The sequence below is a fragment of the Equus asinus genome, chromosome 1 (assembly GCF_041296235.1).
Source record: "Equus asinus isolate D_3611 breed Donkey chromosome 1, EquAss-T2T_v2, whole genome shotgun sequence".
Lineage (NCBI taxonomy): Eukaryota > Metazoa > Chordata > Mammalia > Perissodactyla > Equidae > Equus > Equus asinus.
In genome coordinates this window covers 37,606,684-37,624,249 of record NC_091790.1, presented here as the reverse complement: position 1 = coordinate 37,624,249, position 17,566 = coordinate 37,606,684, and the positions used below count along the sequence as shown (strand labels likewise).

At 44.4% G+C, this 17,566-nt stretch overlaps 1 protein-coding gene across 4 annotated transcripts in view; it reads left to right on the top strand.

Annotated features, from left to right (window-relative positions):
• The window catches only part of MTHFD1L (methylenetetrahydrofolate dehydrogenase (NADP+ dependent) 1 like), a 190,719-nt gene that overhangs the window by 37,695 nt on the left and 135,458 nt on the right, over nucleotides 1–17,566 (top strand). For all 4 annotated transcript variants that reach the window (XM_044761002.2, XM_070490499.1, XM_070490456.1 and 1 more), the window contains 5 exons: nucleotides 623–714; nucleotides 2,185–2,282; nucleotides 4,987–5,160; nucleotides 13,504–13,640; nucleotides 15,355–15,401. In XM_044761002.2, the coding sequence (XP_044616937.2) occupies nucleotides 623–714; nucleotides 2,185–2,282; nucleotides 4,987–5,160; nucleotides 13,504–13,640; nucleotides 15,355–15,401 (548 nt within the window). The remainder of the gene's footprint in view (nucleotides 1–622; nucleotides 715–2,184; nucleotides 2,283–4,986; nucleotides 5,161–13,503; nucleotides 13,641–15,354; nucleotides 15,402–17,566) is intronic.

The window sequence follows — 17,566 nt, the reverse complement described above, 5'->3', positions numbered from 1 at the left end:
CATCTGCTGCCAATCTTTTCTTCCTCTCCTCTTCTCCCCAAAGCCCCGCAGGACATAGTTGTATATTCTAGTTGTCGGTCCTTCTGGTTGTGCTGTGTGGGACACCGCCTCAGCATGGCTTGATAAGCAGTGCCAGGTCCACACCCAGGATCTGAACCCGTGAAACCCTGGGCTTTGGAACTAGAGTGCACGGACTTAACCGCTCTGCCACTGGGCCGGCCCCTAGTCCTCCTTATACTTTATATTCATAAGTGAAATTGCTTTTATTTCATATGTATTGTTTAAACATACACACTACATGCCAAGCACTTTACAGACCCTATCACATTCAATTCTCATGAAATTTTATGAGCTTGATTAACATTAACTAACCGGCCCAAAGTCACAATTGCTAGTAAGAGGGAGAGGCGACATTTTAATCCAGTCTAACTCTGAAGTCTGTGGGCCAGTGAGGAGCCCCAAGGTGCGTCAGGGACTGGTGGCCTACCTATCGCTGTGCCGTGACATCCTAACATCCTTGGCTGAAAATGAGAACAAGATTCAACGTGCTGGCTTTTTACAACACGCAATTAGTTATAAATGATAATATGCTGCAAATGTTTCTTTCCTCACTTTTTAACAGGGAAACTTGGATGTGGTTCTCCCGTGGTACATTTTAGCGGCCTCATCGCGGACAACGATGTGTCTCTTCTCGCGGCAGCTCTGCGGATTCAGGTGTGTTTGACGCAGCTGTTTGAGAATTTTTGAGTTTAGAGCTTTGATTGACAGTTGCTAACAGTTTGCCAGTGTTTTCTGTTTAGCAGACACGGTGTTAAACACCTTACCCACATAATGTCATTTAATTCTCACAACAGCCCTATGAAATGTTACTCCCATTTGATAGATGAGGAAATGGAGACAGAAAAATTAAGTTACTTGCCTTTTATCACATGAGGCATGAGGGAGGGACCCAAAGCAGGGTTCCTTATTAGTTGTCTGTTGCTATGTAATAAATTACCCCCTACATTTAGCAACTTAAAACAAGAAGCATTTATTACCTCACAGTTTCTTGGGGTCAGAGATTTGGGAGCAGTTTAGCTGGATGGTCCTGGTTTAGTCTCTCATGCAGTTGAAATCAAGAGATAAGTCGGGGCTGCAGTCGCCTGAAAGCTTGACAGCGTCCAGAGGATCCGTTTCCAAGATGGCGCACTCACATGGCTGTTGGCCTGTGGTGTTTAAGTCCTCATTGGCTGTTGGCAAGATGCCTTAGTTCCTCCTCATGTGGACGTCTCCATAGGACTGCTCACCTACCCCAGAATGAGTGATCCAAAGGAGAGAGCAAGGAGGAAGCCGCAGTAGGTTTTATGACCTAATCTTCAAAGTCACAGGCTGGCACTTCCTTTCTTCCTCTTTGCTATAAATGAGCCACCAAGGCTCACCTCCTGAGGACAGGAGTCTTAAAGAATTTGTGGACATCTTTTCGAGCCACCACCATCTGTGTGACCCAGAGCCCAAGATCTGCAGCTCTCGTGTCCTGGTGATGCCGGAGCCTGCCGTGGTCATGGCTGCTGGCAGTGGCACTGAGCAGCAGTAGAGAAAGCTGGGCCTCAGTTCCTGCCGCAGTAGAATTAAACAGAAGCAAGTTGTAGTTCATTTCTTTCCTACACACGTAGTAGTACACAGTTACAACTTTTTACTTCAAAGTGGGATATAATATGTTTCTGTAAGGATTATGTGCTACATCTCAACGAAAGCCAAATTTTATTTCTGTGTGTGTGTGTTTCACTATTTAATGATTCGATTTGCTTGTTCTATTATATCAACTGTAGGAGGGTTGTACTCGAAATGGGGTTGCAAATTTTGGAAGCTGGATCTGGAAGCTGATCATTCATGCATTCTCATATTTTCCTCATTTTTTTCCTAATGAAGATGGAGAACCCACTCAGTATAATTTTACCATATACTTCATGTCTAGTGAGCTCTTAAACTATTTTAATGGTGCAATAGCTCACATTTTCCTTTCTAAGAAAAACCTGCGATTTAATTATGTGAATAAAATTATTCTTGATACTCACTTGGGTTATAGTGCAACTTTATCATCTTTTTCATGACATAACATCCCTGAACGGTATTTTCATGGTTTAGACACATCACTGTCAGCTTGTACGTTTGTAACATGCTTTCCTTTTTCTGTCCCTGCTGAAGAACGTGGTCAGTAGTGGCAGAAGATGGCTCCGGGAGCAGCAGTACTCCAGGTGGAGACTTCACTGCTTGAAGCTTCAGCCTCTCTCCCCCGTGCCAAGGTATCTGGGTGATTCGTCTACGCTGATGTCAGCTTGCCAAAGGGCCTTAGATATTGAGGTTATCCATTGGGTGGGGGTACAACTCACGGTATTACGGCTTTGTGGGTAGATAATTTTCTCTAATCAAATTACTGTACAATTTTTTCTCTGAAGCCCTCCAAAATTAAGTCATAATGGGCATTTTTTTACCATATTCTATAAATTCTAGGACGCGTACTTTTTCATTTCTCAGATCAGGAGGCACATGACCGTTGATGGTCTATCTTGTGTTCAATGCCGATGTTTTTTCTTCTTAGCGATCCATAAAATAACGATGTCTTTGATTTGACAAAATGTAGTAATGTAATATTTGGAAGACCTTTTCAGTGTTGGAAATGCCCAATACACACGTCAGCTTGGTCCTAAGGCCCAGGTCTGTTTCTCCTCTGGGGGTAAATGACCAGCCAAACCAGACTCTGTTCCATGTGGGAAGTGAGCTCAGCTTTCATGAGAACGTGGTGCTGTCTTCTGTCTGACAGGATGCTCTGTGAGAGTGCAGATGGGTATTTTGTTCAGTGGTATTTAATGAAGTGTAAGCTACATATTCTCTCTGTATAAATCTGGAAATACAGACTGCAGGCCATAGTCTCAGCATGTGACTTAGAATAATTAGTTAGATATGATATCTGAGCCAGAGAAATGTATTTTCCAGCCTCATAATGAATCCTCGCTGACTGCCTCCCCTCCGGTGAGTCGGGCCCAGCCCCTTCATCCAGGGTGTGCATCCTGCCAGCCCATCTCTGCATGGGCCGGTCCACCAGCATTGGAATACACAGCGTGTCGGTAGATAAAACCTCCAGTAATTGACTCATTTTTCAGTTGATAACCAGTTGCTTTTTAGAATTGACCTCTGTTTCCTTGGGCAGTCAGCTGAACACTGTGGTCTGATTATAAGGCCCCAGGCTGGTGAAACCCTCCAGGCTATGTTTTTGCCCCAGAAATAGACTAAACATCATAGTCATCTTCTGTGTTCATTAATACATGGATTCCGAGGCCTGTTGTTCTTTGTAATATCACCCCTGTAGTTTTACAATCTGTTTCATCAAATATCTTATTTTTGCAGTTCCTTATGTTGTTATAGGACCTTAATTTTTAAAAGCAAATGAGTAAACTCTCCTTACAGAAAGCTAAAAAAAATTGAGATGGACCCCCCCCCCAATCGTATACCAAAATCTTTGTATAAATCAAAATAAATTCTGCTTGGGGAAAAAGTGCTTTAATTGCTTCACCAAATTTGAATTCTAGAGCCCCTGGGGAAAGAGAGACAGGCTGAGGAGTTTATAAATCAGCCAAAAAATCAAGATGATGTCACTAGCACTCTTTAGCTAGGGAAGAGAAAACCGTGGAGGTTTTCCAAGAGTGGGCTGTTCAGTTTAGGAGATTGTGGCAGGAGAGGAAGAGAAAAAAGATAGAGCCAGGGAAGCAAAAGTGGAGTAGGAGTGTGGACGGTGGTGAGTGGCGGGCTGGAGGGAGGACTGGGAGGGAAGATGCAGGCGAGCCTGGGGAGGGGACTACTGCTGCCTCCGCACAGAGCTCAGCCCACGTCTGGCCCCAGGCGTGCTCTCCCCTCTCCGAGCTGCTCTAGCGCCCTTCAGAAAAGTCAGGACTGGAGACAGGTTTACTGTGATCTCTTGCCCCAAGGTCAGACCGCTGTGGAGAATAGTATGGGGGCTGAGAGTAAGTTGTCAGCTGCGGCAACAGGAAAAAACCAGAGCAGAGGCTGCCTGCCAGTGGAGAGGGCGATTGGCCTCCACTGGGGGATGCTGCTGTGCCCCCAGATAAGGGCTCCAGGACGGTCGGGGCACTGCGCTCTCCTCAGATGTCAGCCCTTAAGACAAAGTCTCTGATGCCTGGTCTCCTAAGGTCTGGCTTGGGCCTGCCAGGTCGCACTCTCAAACAGATGTTCAGACAGACAGATGGATGAAGAGAAATGGCTGAGCTCAGGAGCCCCGAAAGGCTGTCTCTGAGAAGCTCAGCACATGCTGACGTTCGCAGCACTCCTGTAAGATGAGCAGTGGGGTTCTCATCTTGCCAGTGAAAGAGAACAGTTAAATCATTTGCCCAGTAACACTCTGGAGTTCCTAAAATTTCCTGCATCTGAGGTTGAGCTTTGGCCACTAGGTCCATTTACCGACAGTTATGCAATTAATTAAACATTTTGAAATATGATTTCAGACTTGAAATAGGAAGGAGAGAGCGAAAGTATGGACACAGATAAAACACAATAGCATTTCCACATTTTTGAATAGCCAAGGGACACATGATCCTAGCCCAATAAGAGCATTATGCAATAACCCATGTATTTGTGGTTAGTGAGTGCACTGATGACCCACAGAAAGCATCGTACTCCACAATGGATTTATACTTACAGGAGGCCGAAGGACACATTGTAATATACAGTTCTCATCTCCTTGGGTGTAGGTGTCATCTTTGTACCTGGGCAGCATTCTAGGATCTTTATGAGTTTTTAGGAGTTGCTTCTCTAAAGAAATGTACCATTCTCATGCACATTAATTGTTAGCAGTTGTGCTTAATACTGCTTGGACAAAGGACCACAAAGCCATTGCATTGATTTAAGTGTTGGCGTGGTGTCTGGCTGTTTTTCACTCAAGCAGCGACCACCTAAGCTGAGAAGACTCTTGCCTCTTCTGTGTTTTCCCCCCAGTGATATTGAGATTTCAAGAGCACAGACTCCAAAAGCCGTGGATGTCCTCGCCAAGGAGATAGGATTGCTTCCAGATGAAATTGAGATCTATGGCAAAAGCAAAGCCAAAGTCCGTTTGTCCTTGCTGGAGAGGTTAAAGGACCAAGCAGATGGAAAATACGTCTTAGTGGCTGGGTAAGACCACTTTTCAAATCTATTTTACTAAAAAGGGCCTGTTTATAAAACTCTCTTCTATCTTTATATCTGTCGTCACACCCATCAAATCCATCCTATTCTCAAATGTGGCGTTATTTTGTCCATTTCACTTGGCATCCCTTTGTTGGACATGAGGTAAGTTTTTGTTTTCGGCGCAAAACAAATTAACCTCCTCCACAAAAGATAAAGCAAAGGGAGTTCCTAATCCAGCCCTTTATTTTCTCTTTCTCTTAAGATATCTTGATCACCCTTGTTCCACTTTGGATTTTTCATTTAGCTTTTCATGATAAAAATCAAAATAAGAATTTAAAGTGAAATATTTTGAATGGAGTAGAGATTTTCTGTGTGTGTTCTCAGAAAAAAACATTTTAATGGAAAATGTACAAATCATTGTGTGAAACTCATGTTTTTCTATTAATATCCTTAATATTTCTCATTTTTGTATTTACAAAAACTCATTGTTTCTCTTTTCTTGCATTTCAGAGTTAATGTTGGCCCATTTTCATTTGCATTGGTCATTTTACAAAAGGCAAATGTGCAGTTTTTGTGAAAAGGAGGGTTTGCTTTAATTTCTCTCTTTTTAAAAAGAAATACATTCACTAGCTGAAGAATGATAGAAAGCAAGGGATTTCAAATATTCATTCAATGTGACCTGAGGAATCATCATGAGACCATATAAATTCCTCTGTTGTCTTGAAATTTCATTGCATAGACATGCAAATGATATGTAAGCCAAGGCTTGAGGTACAAAAACCTATTTGTTAACAGGCAGAGACATTTCTAATAACTGGACTTGACTCATCGTTAACTTCCTTTTTACATATCTAATGATTATTATAAGTGCTTTATTTCTTTTTCTTGTTAGAAAATTATGCATGCTCATTGTACAAATATTCCAAAAATACAGAAGTATGAATGAGAAAGTAAACCTTCCTGAATTCTACCACCCAGGCTTTTAACATTTGAGACCATCAAATGAGACCATCCCACACGTGCTGTTCTGTCTGTGACTTGGTTAGTCAACAAAGTGTCATGTGCCCAGCTCCATGGGAGTTCATATGGAGCTGTGTTGTCCTTTTTCATGACTACATAATATTCCACCGCTCACATCCAACATTCTTAAAGTGCTAGGGAAGGGAGTCCCGGGGGGGGGGGGTGCAGTGGTAAAAATGCCTGAGATGAAGGTGGATTCCATTTTACACATCTTCCTAGCCCTGAGAGGCACTGCCTTGGCTCAGTTGCTGGTAAGATAGTACTGCATGTTTCTAATTCTTCAACTATATGGAGGCAGAAAAATGATTTGAAAATATCATAGGGATGCCCCATAATTCATTGGACCAATTCTCTGTTGATGGACGCTTAAATTGTTTCCCCTTTTCGGCCATTATAAACAGTGCTGAAATTAACGACTTGGGCATGCGTCTTGTTAGATTTGTCCATTGTCTCCCTAGGAAAAATGCCTAGAGGTGAATTCAATTTTTTAAAACTACAAATAGGGGCCAGCCCGCTGGCATAGAGGTTAAATTTGCACACTCCACTTCAGCAGCCTGGGGTTTGCAGGTTCAGATTCTGGGTGCAGACCTACACACCACTCATCAAGCCATGCTGTGGCAGTGTCCCACATACAAAATAGAGGAATATTGGCACAGATGTTAGCTCAGGGCCAATCTTCCTCAAGCAATAAGAGGAAGATTGGCAACAGATGTTGGGTCAGGGCCAATCTTCCTCACCGAAAAACAAACAAACAAAGCTTCAAATAAAGCAAGATAGCATCCATAGTGTCACCTCTTTAATGGTTTAATAATTCCTTCATGTCTCCTCTCCCTCCCTCTTCTCCCTTCCCACCCACTCCCCGTCCTCCTCCTCTTTCTCCACCTCCTCCTGTTACTGTTTTGAGGAGAGGTGGACAGCCACAGTCTTTCAGAGTCGCTCGGCAGCCGTAGTTTTAAGGAATTCCTCCCTTGCCGTAGCGTCTCAGTTCCCTGTGGCTTAAACCTTCTCCTTCAGGCTTCCCGCTCCCTTCCAGTTGAACTCCTGACCCTAATGGGGTCCTTTCCAATTTAGGACCCCAACCCTAATGTCCCCATAACAGAGCTGCAGCAAAGCTCCTTGCCGAGGGGAGATGTTGGTCCCACCTGTAGGCCCCCTCTGGGCCAGATCCGTGAAGGGAGCCAGCTGCCTCCTCGGAGGACTCCTGGGGCCCAGCACACATCTAGTCAGTGTTTCTTTCCTGGGAGTATACTTCATGCAAGTTCGTTTGCAGTGAATAAACAAACTCTTGGACGTTAAGAACGTCTAAAGCAAGTTTAGCATCTTGTCTGCGGATTTGTCCCCTTCTTCCAGGCTGATGTGCATTGGTGGGTGTGCTGGTGTCCTCACCCCGTTTCGGGTAAGAAGACTTAAGGAAAACTCGAGAGGGTGTGTTCTCAGTTTGCAAAGGGAGACTCATGCCAGAGTTTTTCATATGGAGCGGCTGTGATTTACTGAGGTTTGGACTTGTCAGTATTAGAAATAAAAACACAAATCCGGACATGCCCCTGGCCTTAGCTGGGATCACAGAATTGATGCTTCTAAACAAAAGCTCTGAGGGTATCGTTAGCAGATTTCAACCTTGATGTCACATCGTCAAGGCCTGGGCTCCAGCCACGGGCTGGAGAGTGACCACCAGCCTGGCTACCTAGGATTACGGCCCCGTGTTGGTCCGCACCCAGTAGAATGTTCCTCCACATTGTCTCTCTGCTAGCACGGATGTGTGTAACTGAGCTCAAGAAGCTGGGCTGCCATGTTGTAGATGAAATTAAACCTGAATTCTCAAGTACAAATTTAACCCCTGGAGATCAACAGTTCTTTTTCTGACGTTGTGGTATAAGTTCCCTTACTTAACAAAGACCGATGAAGGAACAGAAGTTAAATTGCATTCTGTTCAACTGCATTGAAAAACAAAGCTGTGAGGGTAGGATTCTGAGATACGCATGCATCTCCAGCAGAACTTGATGGTTCTTGGAAAAGATATACCACACTCTCTTCCATAAGGGAGGAATAAACTCCCCCCACCAGCACAGCAAATCATATTTTTGTAAGTGTGTAAATTACCTTCATTTTCTAATCTTTTAATAGCTGGATGTTTGAGATCAGCCTAGAACACAGACCATCATTTTGCTTATAATCTAAAATGAATGGGGCCGGCCCCGTGGCGGAGTGGTTAAGTTCGCGTGCTCTACTTCAGCAGCCCAGGGTTTCGCTGGTTCAGATCCTGGGTGTGGACATGGCACCGCTCATCAGGCCATGTTGAGGCGGCGTCCCACATGCCACAACTAGAAGGACCCACAACTAGAATATACAACTATGTACTGGGGGGATTTGGCGAGAAAAAGGAGAAAAAAAAAATGAAAATGAAAAGTTCACTTGAAATAAAAATCACCTCCATAGTTTTACTTTTGGTCAGGTCAATTATGGAAAAATGACATCAGCAAGCTGTTAGACACACTGTTGCAACTTCTACAGAAATATAAATGACCACTCCGTGAAATGGAAAATCATTCCTTTTTCTGAAAGCTTTTTTATTTTGAAAATATTGGCCTATTGTATAAAAACTTAACATAAAGGAAAGTAAAAAGGAGAATAAACCTCTTTAGTGAAAAGTATTAAAATTTTTTATATTTTCTTCAGGATTTTATCTGTGCATTAAGATCATGCCATAAATACCATTTTGTGTCCTGCCTTTTTTCTGAATACTATAACATAAATCTTTTCTCATGCTTTAGAGTTCAGATACCCAAGTAATTTTTCCGTAAACCTAAATAACAATCTATTTGTTCTTGTACATTTGAATTTATGTATAAATGTGATTTAAATATATCGAGAATGGGATTAAAATATAAAACGGGCTTTTTAAGAAAATCTTTTACTATTAATAACCCAAATGCAGAACAGATTAATTCGTTTTAAAAAGCTGTTCTTCAAACACTAGAATTTCTTACTCCATCAGCATCATCTGTGTTTCATCAGCTACACATCGCTTGGTATTTACACCTACACATCACTGTATTTGCTTTGCCTGACAAAACGAGAAGCATTGGGAATTATTCAGGGAAATATGCCAAAAGAATCTTAGGGGCTCTTGGGTTCTACATATTTTCCCAGTTACACTAATGAAAAGGAATTTGTTTGAGAACTTGACTCGGACTGCAGCTGTGGGGCGTTGAATGTGTGTGCAGGATGCGTCTCCATCGGCCCTTTACCGATTTCTGTGCAGAAGTTTCTAGAACTTCTCTGAATTGCTTGGACAGAGCCGTTAAAAAAGAAACTCAAACCGGTCTGTGAGTCGACTGAATTTCACATTAAAGAAAAATGAAAATCATTCACGGCGCTTCATTTTTTTCTGTAGAGTGCCAAATACCTGATTTGAGTTTTTTCTTTATTTTAATGTTTCAACTCATTTTGGTCTATGTAGAAACCTTTACTAACTTTTCTAAGGTTCTGCTTTTCTGCCTTGGGTAACTATTTGACTGTCTGTGAGTTTTTCCTTTATTTGCACTTCTTGCAGAATTTAGAAGAAACCACTACTGACAGGGCCTTTGAACTATTGACCTCAGTCAAGTGTGATGGGAAACAACCAAATGGAACATAGAGTTTATCGCTAGATAATACAAGGCTTGTTAAAAACCCTCAAATCGTGAAGATGCCTGGGATGAGTGATATACGTTCATACAGTGTTTGAGCGTATAGTTTTGGAATTCATGGTTAGACCCCAGGCTGATGGCAATAATATATGTGTTTAACAAGATTCTAGATTTTGAGAGCAGTTCAGAGTTTTACGACTTCTGTCTGCCTAAGCTATCTCTTTGACTTTTGAGTACATGGTCAACTTCTTTCAGATCGTGTCCAAATTGTCACAGAGGACTTCAGTACATTTTTACTGTAGTTGACAATAAATATTTGTCTTAGCAACAGTGTCATTCTTTTTTTTTGTTTTTTTGAGGAAGATTAGCCCTGAGCTAACATCCACTGCCAATCCTCCTCTTTTTGCTGAGGAAGACTGGCCCTGAGCTAACATCCATCCCCATCTTCCTCCACTTTATATGTGGGACGCGTCCCACGGCATGGCTTGCCAAGCGGTGCCATGTCCGCACCCAGGATCCGAACCGGCAAACCCCAGGCCGCTGAAGCAGAACGTGTGCACTTAACTGCTGTGCCACCGGGCCAGCCCCATGTCATTTGTTTGTCAACTGTTTCTTACTCATCTGTACCCTGGACGAGTGACAGAAATCAAGGAGAGTGGGCATAGTCCTTCACCTCAGTAAGCTCGTGGCCTGGTAGGTGAGCCAGACGTGTCAGGAAGCTTAGCATAATGCCCTCGCAAAAATTACACCATAAACACACGATAATGCTGTGGGATATCAGAGGGGGCACATAAATCTGCTGGGTCAAGTTGAGGGAGGGGTGAATAGCAATTACAATTCCATCTCCAGAAACTATAAGCTCTCATAGAATTAGGTTAACATGGCTCTTGGTCTTTTCTAAGTCAACTTGATAATTTGGAAAACGAGCTCAAGATACTGGTACAACAATTAAACCAAATTTTGATACCAAATGTAGGAATGACGTGCAACAGATTTTCTCAGAGCTCTCCTTTTATTGCTCCGAATAAATACTTCCTCCTTTCTGAGTTTCCTGAATCGTTTAGTTGGCAGAAGGCTAAGCAGCCCTCTGTTTCTAATTAAGAGTTGGACGTTAGCTGAAGTTGCGCAGAGGTCATCTCTGGGCGTGCCGGCTCTGGGCTGTCTCCAGCAACTGATTTAGCATCTCCTTGGGAATGATCCTTTAATCCTTCATGTGACACGCTGAAGTCAACCACCTCGTCCTTTGCAGACAGTCAGTGCTCACTATGGTACTTCCACTACCCTGTGGTTGACACTGCATTTTCTTTACAGGCTGTGGTGACATTGGGATGCCTGTGGCTCTTTCACTGCTTTTCTTCATGTTGTACCTAAGGAACTAGAAAGTTGGCTCAACCCATAAACACCTTCCTCTAACTCTGAGTCTTCATGTTGACCCAGTGTCGTGTGGCTGGAGGAGTCTGAGGTTGACCTCACCGAGCTGTGTTCGGGTTGGCTCACCAGCTCCACCTGCACAGAGGTCACCAGCAGTGTCGTTGCTAAATTGAGTGACCGCTTCTCGGACCTCACCCGGCTTCAGACCCCACACATTTGACTCTGGACCACCCTTGGTGTCCTGCCGAGGCTCCCCTGACAAGCCCCTGCCTCCTCCTGAGGGTTTTTCTAACTTTCTGCTGCTTTTCCCTAGTTTCCTTCGGTCTCTCTGCTTCTGACTATTCCTCAGGAGGAAATGTTCCTAACAATTCTGTCTTTATCTTTTTTCACGCTCTCATTGAGTAATCTCACTCATTCCCATGCTTTAAATTGCTAATTATAGTTAATGTTTTCCATCCATAGAAATAACCTAGTGATGTCGGGGGACTTTCCTGGGTTTGATTCCCAGCTCTTCTGCTTACTAATTGTGTGACCTTGGGCAAGTGACCTAAACTCCCTCTGCCTCAGTTTCCTCATCTATCAAGTGGGGATAAAAATAATTAACCTGATAAATATAAAGCACAGAGCCTAGCACGTTAATTACTCCAAACTCAGCCTCAGTTTTATCCAGTTAATATTTATGCATTTGTCAGATCTCAGCTTAGATGTTACTTCCTCCAGGAAGCCTTCCCTGGTGTTCCAAATCTAATTAGAGTCTCCTTCCAGGTGCTCTCATAATACAGTCTAATTGTCCTATCCATCCGTCTTAGTATTTATCACGTTCATTGTAATTGCTAGTTTGTCTGGGCACATCCTCTGGCAGCCATAAGCTCTGTGAGGACAGCAGTGGAGTCCAACGTGGTCATCATTGTGTCCCCATAGTCAGTAGCCTGGCCCATAGTAGTGCTTACATATTTGGATTGCTGTGGTGGCCTGAGATGGTTGGGGATGATGAAGTAAGGGCATTACTTCTTTGTGGTCACATAATTAGGTTTTGTGGGTCAGGAAACTCTATCACCGGTTTTGTTGTGGTTGAATATCCTAGGCAACCTGATTTGCACCATCTGAGTCATGGAGGACCAAATTGCAAGCCCAAATGACAGTTTTTAAAACTTGTTACAATGGTTAGAGTAGCTCAGGACCTATTTTATGAGGCCTTACTTGGGAGTGGAGTACACACCTGTCCTATAACTTGATTCTGTGATGTTGTCCTGAACCTGTGATGCTGGGTTTTGTAGGGGGTTGTAGTCAACAGTGAGCTCCTCAGAGCCTTAGTGTAGTGTCCTCAGAATCTCTGGACTTAGTCTTTCCAAATATTTGAGAGGCTGTAGTATGGGAAGGGGTGGGGCTTCGTGTGTCTGATTCCAAGAGATAGGAGGCTACAGGAATGCAGACATTTCCTCTTTAGGAAAAAGAACTTTCTAACTGTAAAAGCTCACTGGAAGGGACAGACCCCCTCGCCGAGTGGTTAAATTCACGCGCTCCGCTGCAGTGGCCCAGGGTTTCGCTGGTTTGGATTCTGAGCACCGACGTGTGGCTTATCAGGCCACAGTGAGGCGGCATCCCACATGGCACAACTAGAGGGACCCACAACTAAAATATACAACCATGTACTAGGGGCTTTGGGGAGAAAAAGCAGAAGAAAAAAAAGATTGGCAAATGTTAGCCCAGGTGCCAATCTTTAAAGAAAAAACCTGGCTGGAAATGAATGGTCCATCCGGGAGGTCATGAACTCCATCGCTGCTTGTGTTCAAACATGGCGGCTACAACCCTGGGCACTGATATCTAGAAGGAGGTGGATGAGTGGGGACGTTAGGATCCCTTCTAATCCTGAGTGTCTGGCCAAGCCTCGCTCACTCATGGACCGTTGAGTTAGGCCCTGTGCCCACGTTATGCCCCCGTAAATGGCCCTGGAAGAACAAACGCCAAATTACCCATCAGCAAGCAACGACATCAGCTTAATTATTTAAACCATTTTGATGGATGATTCTATGCCGTTTCTTGACGTTGATAATGTTATTAGTACCCCTGCCGAATAACTTCTTTTGGTCTCTTGGCAAAGATGTGTGTATCCAGACTTTAAGCATGGCCTCTGTGATATGGGTAGACCATCATGGTCCAAGAAATTTGGATTGTTAAGTGTATTTTGGATTGGTATATTCTCTTACCAATATCCTCTGATTCAGTTGATTTTGCGTAGGTTGATTTTAGTTGATTTTTCATGGGTTGATTTTTTTGTAGCTTGTCTAGAAAATATTATTAAATTCACTATTTTTTCTCCCCAAATCAGGATCACACCCACCCCTCTTGGAGAAGGGAAAAGTACAGTGACGATCGGGCTTGTCCAGGCACTGACTGCACACCTGAACGTCAACTCATTTGCCTGTCTGAGGCAACCTTCTCAAGGGCCGACTTTTGGAGTTAAAGGTACTTTATTTAGTCACTAGTGTATTTCTCAGAGCAAAATTTTAGGGGAAGAAAAGTTTAAAAAGAACGTCATTAACAAACGTGGAGTTCAAACTTATCAGGAACTGGTGCATTTCATCCCTACATGCGCCCCCTCCTGCACAGACAGTATGTGGAGGTCACCCCAACTTGCTCCTCCCGCAGAGGGAGCTGTAGGGGGGTGTCAGTGGAGCCCTTGGTGCCCCCAAACAATGGCGGGGCTCCTGCTTGGGACTCTGACCTCACACAGAAGCTTCCTGTTTCATCGGTACCTTCTGTGCCAGTGATGCTGAAAGTGCCATTTGTAGTGATGTTTGATCATCCTAGCCTCACTGCCTGCATGGAGAAAGGCTCCCCATGCAGGCACTGAGAGGCCCTTTGGTTGGGCTCTGAGCCTCGTCTCATCAGAGTTGCTGTGTGGGGCCTGAGGGGCACTGGAAACTGACCAGCTGTGGACAGAGAGAGGGGATGGAATTCCTCTTGGCCCGTGGCTCAGCTCACATCTGGCCCCTTCCCATCCACCCCTCTTTCTTCATTGATTTATCATGAATCATTCTTCAACTCACTTTACAATCACATTTATTGCTGCAATTACTTTTTGTTCTTGGCACTTTGTGGGTTTTAGCAGGATTGTGTTTATATTACTGTTACAAGTATTAATAACTCCTAACTCATTAAGTATTGATAACTCGTAGAATATCATACATTATGTAGTGGAACAAACACTAGACTTGGAGCGAGAAGGCCGAGGTTTTATTCGTGGCTGTATCTCTAACCGCTGTGTGACCTTTAGCCAGTCATGATTTCTCTGAGCTGCGTCTGTAAAAGTGTAGAAATCTTATAGCACTAAGCTCACAGGTTGTCGTGAAGACCAAAGGGGATGGCATATAAAAAACAGGATATGCACGCGGAAGCCCTCATTGTTGTTTTAGGAAAGAGAAGTCTTTTTAATGTAATAACATTACTATTTTGAGGGATGAACAGCCTGATAAATCTTACATACTATTATCTAAACTAGATTGAAGTATATTGTGGGTTAGTCTGAGTTTATCGGGTGGATTTTTTTTTAACAAAGTTTTTGATACTTACATACATGTGTGAATTAGCTGAAGCATAGCCACATAGATCTAATAATAATTAAAAAAATAGTCTCATATCCTGATGGATATTTTGCTGTAATGACATTTGCTGTATTATTATTACTCCTTTTTTTTTTTTTTTGAGGAAGATTAGCCCTGAGCTAACATCTGCTGCCAATTCTCCTCTTTTTGCTGAGGAAGACTGGCCCTGAGCTATAACATCCATGCCCATCTTCCTCTACTGTATATGTGGGACGCCTACCACAGCATGGCTTGCCAAACGGTGCCGTGTCCGCACCCGGGATCTGAACCAGTGAACCCCGGGCCGCCGAAGCGGAATGTGCGAACTTAACCGCTGCACCACCGGGCTGGCCCCTACTTTTACTCTTTTTTTGAACAAAAAGACCACAGTCCTTAATTCGCACGCTTGGATGTAGCGTGAACTTTTTCCTCTTCTGTTGTGCTTTGATTGACAGTTAATGTTTCTCATTGCCCGTTATTATTTTATCTTGGGGTACAAGCCTCCCTGTTGAGTTTGGGGAGCTGTGTCCCTGGGGCTCTGTCTGTCCTGTATAGCTGTACCTGGTGACTCATCAACTGATGCCTGATCTGTTTAGGAGGCGCTGCGGGCGGCGGATATGCCCAGGTCATCCCCATGGAGGAGGTAAGACTGCAAAGAGACGTGTGTCGTGTGTCACCATTTTTCCCTCCTGACACCTTTTTTCTGTGCTCCCATCAACACAGGCCCACAGTCCTATATCCTCCACCCCCCAAAGTCCTAAAGACTCAGAAAACCAAAAATGTTTTCATGGCTCATTTGGTGGCAAAACCTGACGTACAGCGTTGTGAGCTATTTAAGGCTTTTATTGATGCCACTTGGTGTGACTTTTCATGTTTTGCTGCAGAAATATTATTTTTGATTAATGGATACTGAGCTAGACCCTGCTTGGGGTGTTTTATAAATAAATTGTATGTCCATCACAGTACCTTTCTTGAATTCCAAAATATTCTGAATCCCGAAGTTTGTCTGGCCTCAGCGTTTCTGGAGAACAGGATGTGGGCCCTGAGCTCCGTCGCTCATCCCGAGCTCGGGAACACTTGGACTCTTCACTTCTGTAAACTGAGACTCCAAAATCAAATAAACCCAAAGAAAAACGGAGAAAAGGGTCATGGTGTCGATTCCTATTTCGCCAAGCTCCCCTTCCACACCCTCAGGGCCACTCCCTCGTCTCCTGTGTCTGACCAGTGACCAGGTCCCATCACTTCTGTTCTCTGCGTTGGCCTCTGAGTTCAGGTCCTGAGAAAGCCTCCGAAAACCTAAGTCTGAGCGGGTTACTTTCCTGTTTAGTGCGTTTCAGTAGTTACTCCATGACTCTCCATCCGGCACAGCATGGCAGGTCCCGGGGCGCTGCTGCCACCTTCTCCCCCGCCTCACTGTCTCAGGTTCCCATGTGCGCCCCTCCTTCTCTCCACCCCGTCAACTCATTGCAGATTCCTGCCCTGTTGTCTCTGGATTCCAAGCTTCTTCCTAAGCCTGGGATGTTCTCCCCTTCCTTTTCTGCTCTCCTTGCCCAGCTTGGACTTCCCTAGGTTCTGTTCCACCCCACAGATTGTGTGTTTGCTCCATCGGGTTTGGTCGGCCGTGGGGAGTCAGAGGCTGTAGGCCCCAGCACTTAGCAGAGTGCCCAGCACGTGGTAGCTCCTCACTAGGAAATATTTGTTGTCTTTGCTGAAGGAAGACGAGAAGTGTTTCCCCATGGAGGCCTAGGTGTCAGGGACACTACAGGGAAAATTTGGATAAAGAATAGTCCGAGACATTGCTCAGAAAAATAGCCCCGAGCCTCACGTCTGATGGAGACTGAGTGACATTCGTGAGCCCGGAGGATCCAGAGCCAGGAGGCCAGGTTGGGGATGGAGTACAAGGGACATGCCCAGAACAGCTCAGGATTTAGCTGAGGAATACAGCTACACGTCGCTTAACAGTGGGGACACACTCTGAGAAATGCATCATTAGGCGATTTCGTTGTTGTGTGAACATCACAGGGTGTACTTACACAAACCTAGATGGTGTCGCCCACCACACACCTAGGCTCTGTGGTACTCGTCTTATGGTATACATTGTATACGCTGTCTGTCGTTGACCGAAGCGTCATTATGCAGCACATGACGGCACTGAAAGGGCATTGGCCTCCTGCTGTCATGTGGCATTAGCTGCATAGCTCAGAGTTGGACCGAATTTAAGGAACAACCTTGTGATGAGTAGGCCAAACTCAATCGGGCAGTTTGTTCCTTTAATGCGGGGACCTCTCGTACCTTCTTCATCCCTCACTCCCCAGCTCTGAGCACAGTGCCTGACGCTCAGTAGATGTTTGATGACTGAGCACCGTGAACAGACAATACATACTGGAAGATACTTAATTAAGAAATAATCGCGGAAAATGGTCAAAGAAATTCCAGATGAAGAATCGAAAGTGAAAATACTAAGCCTTGAAGGGCAAGAAGGAGCCAGACTCGTGAAGAATGAGGGAAGGCATCGCAGGCGCTGTGAACAGCCTGAAGCAGGAAAAGGCTTGGCCTATTCAGGGAACCAGAGGACACCAGCGTGGCTGGAGCCCGTGGGCCAGCGAGGAGTGAGGGGGGGTGAAGGACAGCGATGGGCCAGCTCTTTCAGGCTGCTGCAGTTCATACCCAAGACGCTGGACTTTATTGGGAGAATCATGCATGGTTAGCCATTGAAGGAATCTTGACAGGTAACATGGTGCAAATTGAGCTTTATAAAGATCACTCTGGCTTTTGTGCAGAGAATAGATTGATGGGGGCTCAGAGTGG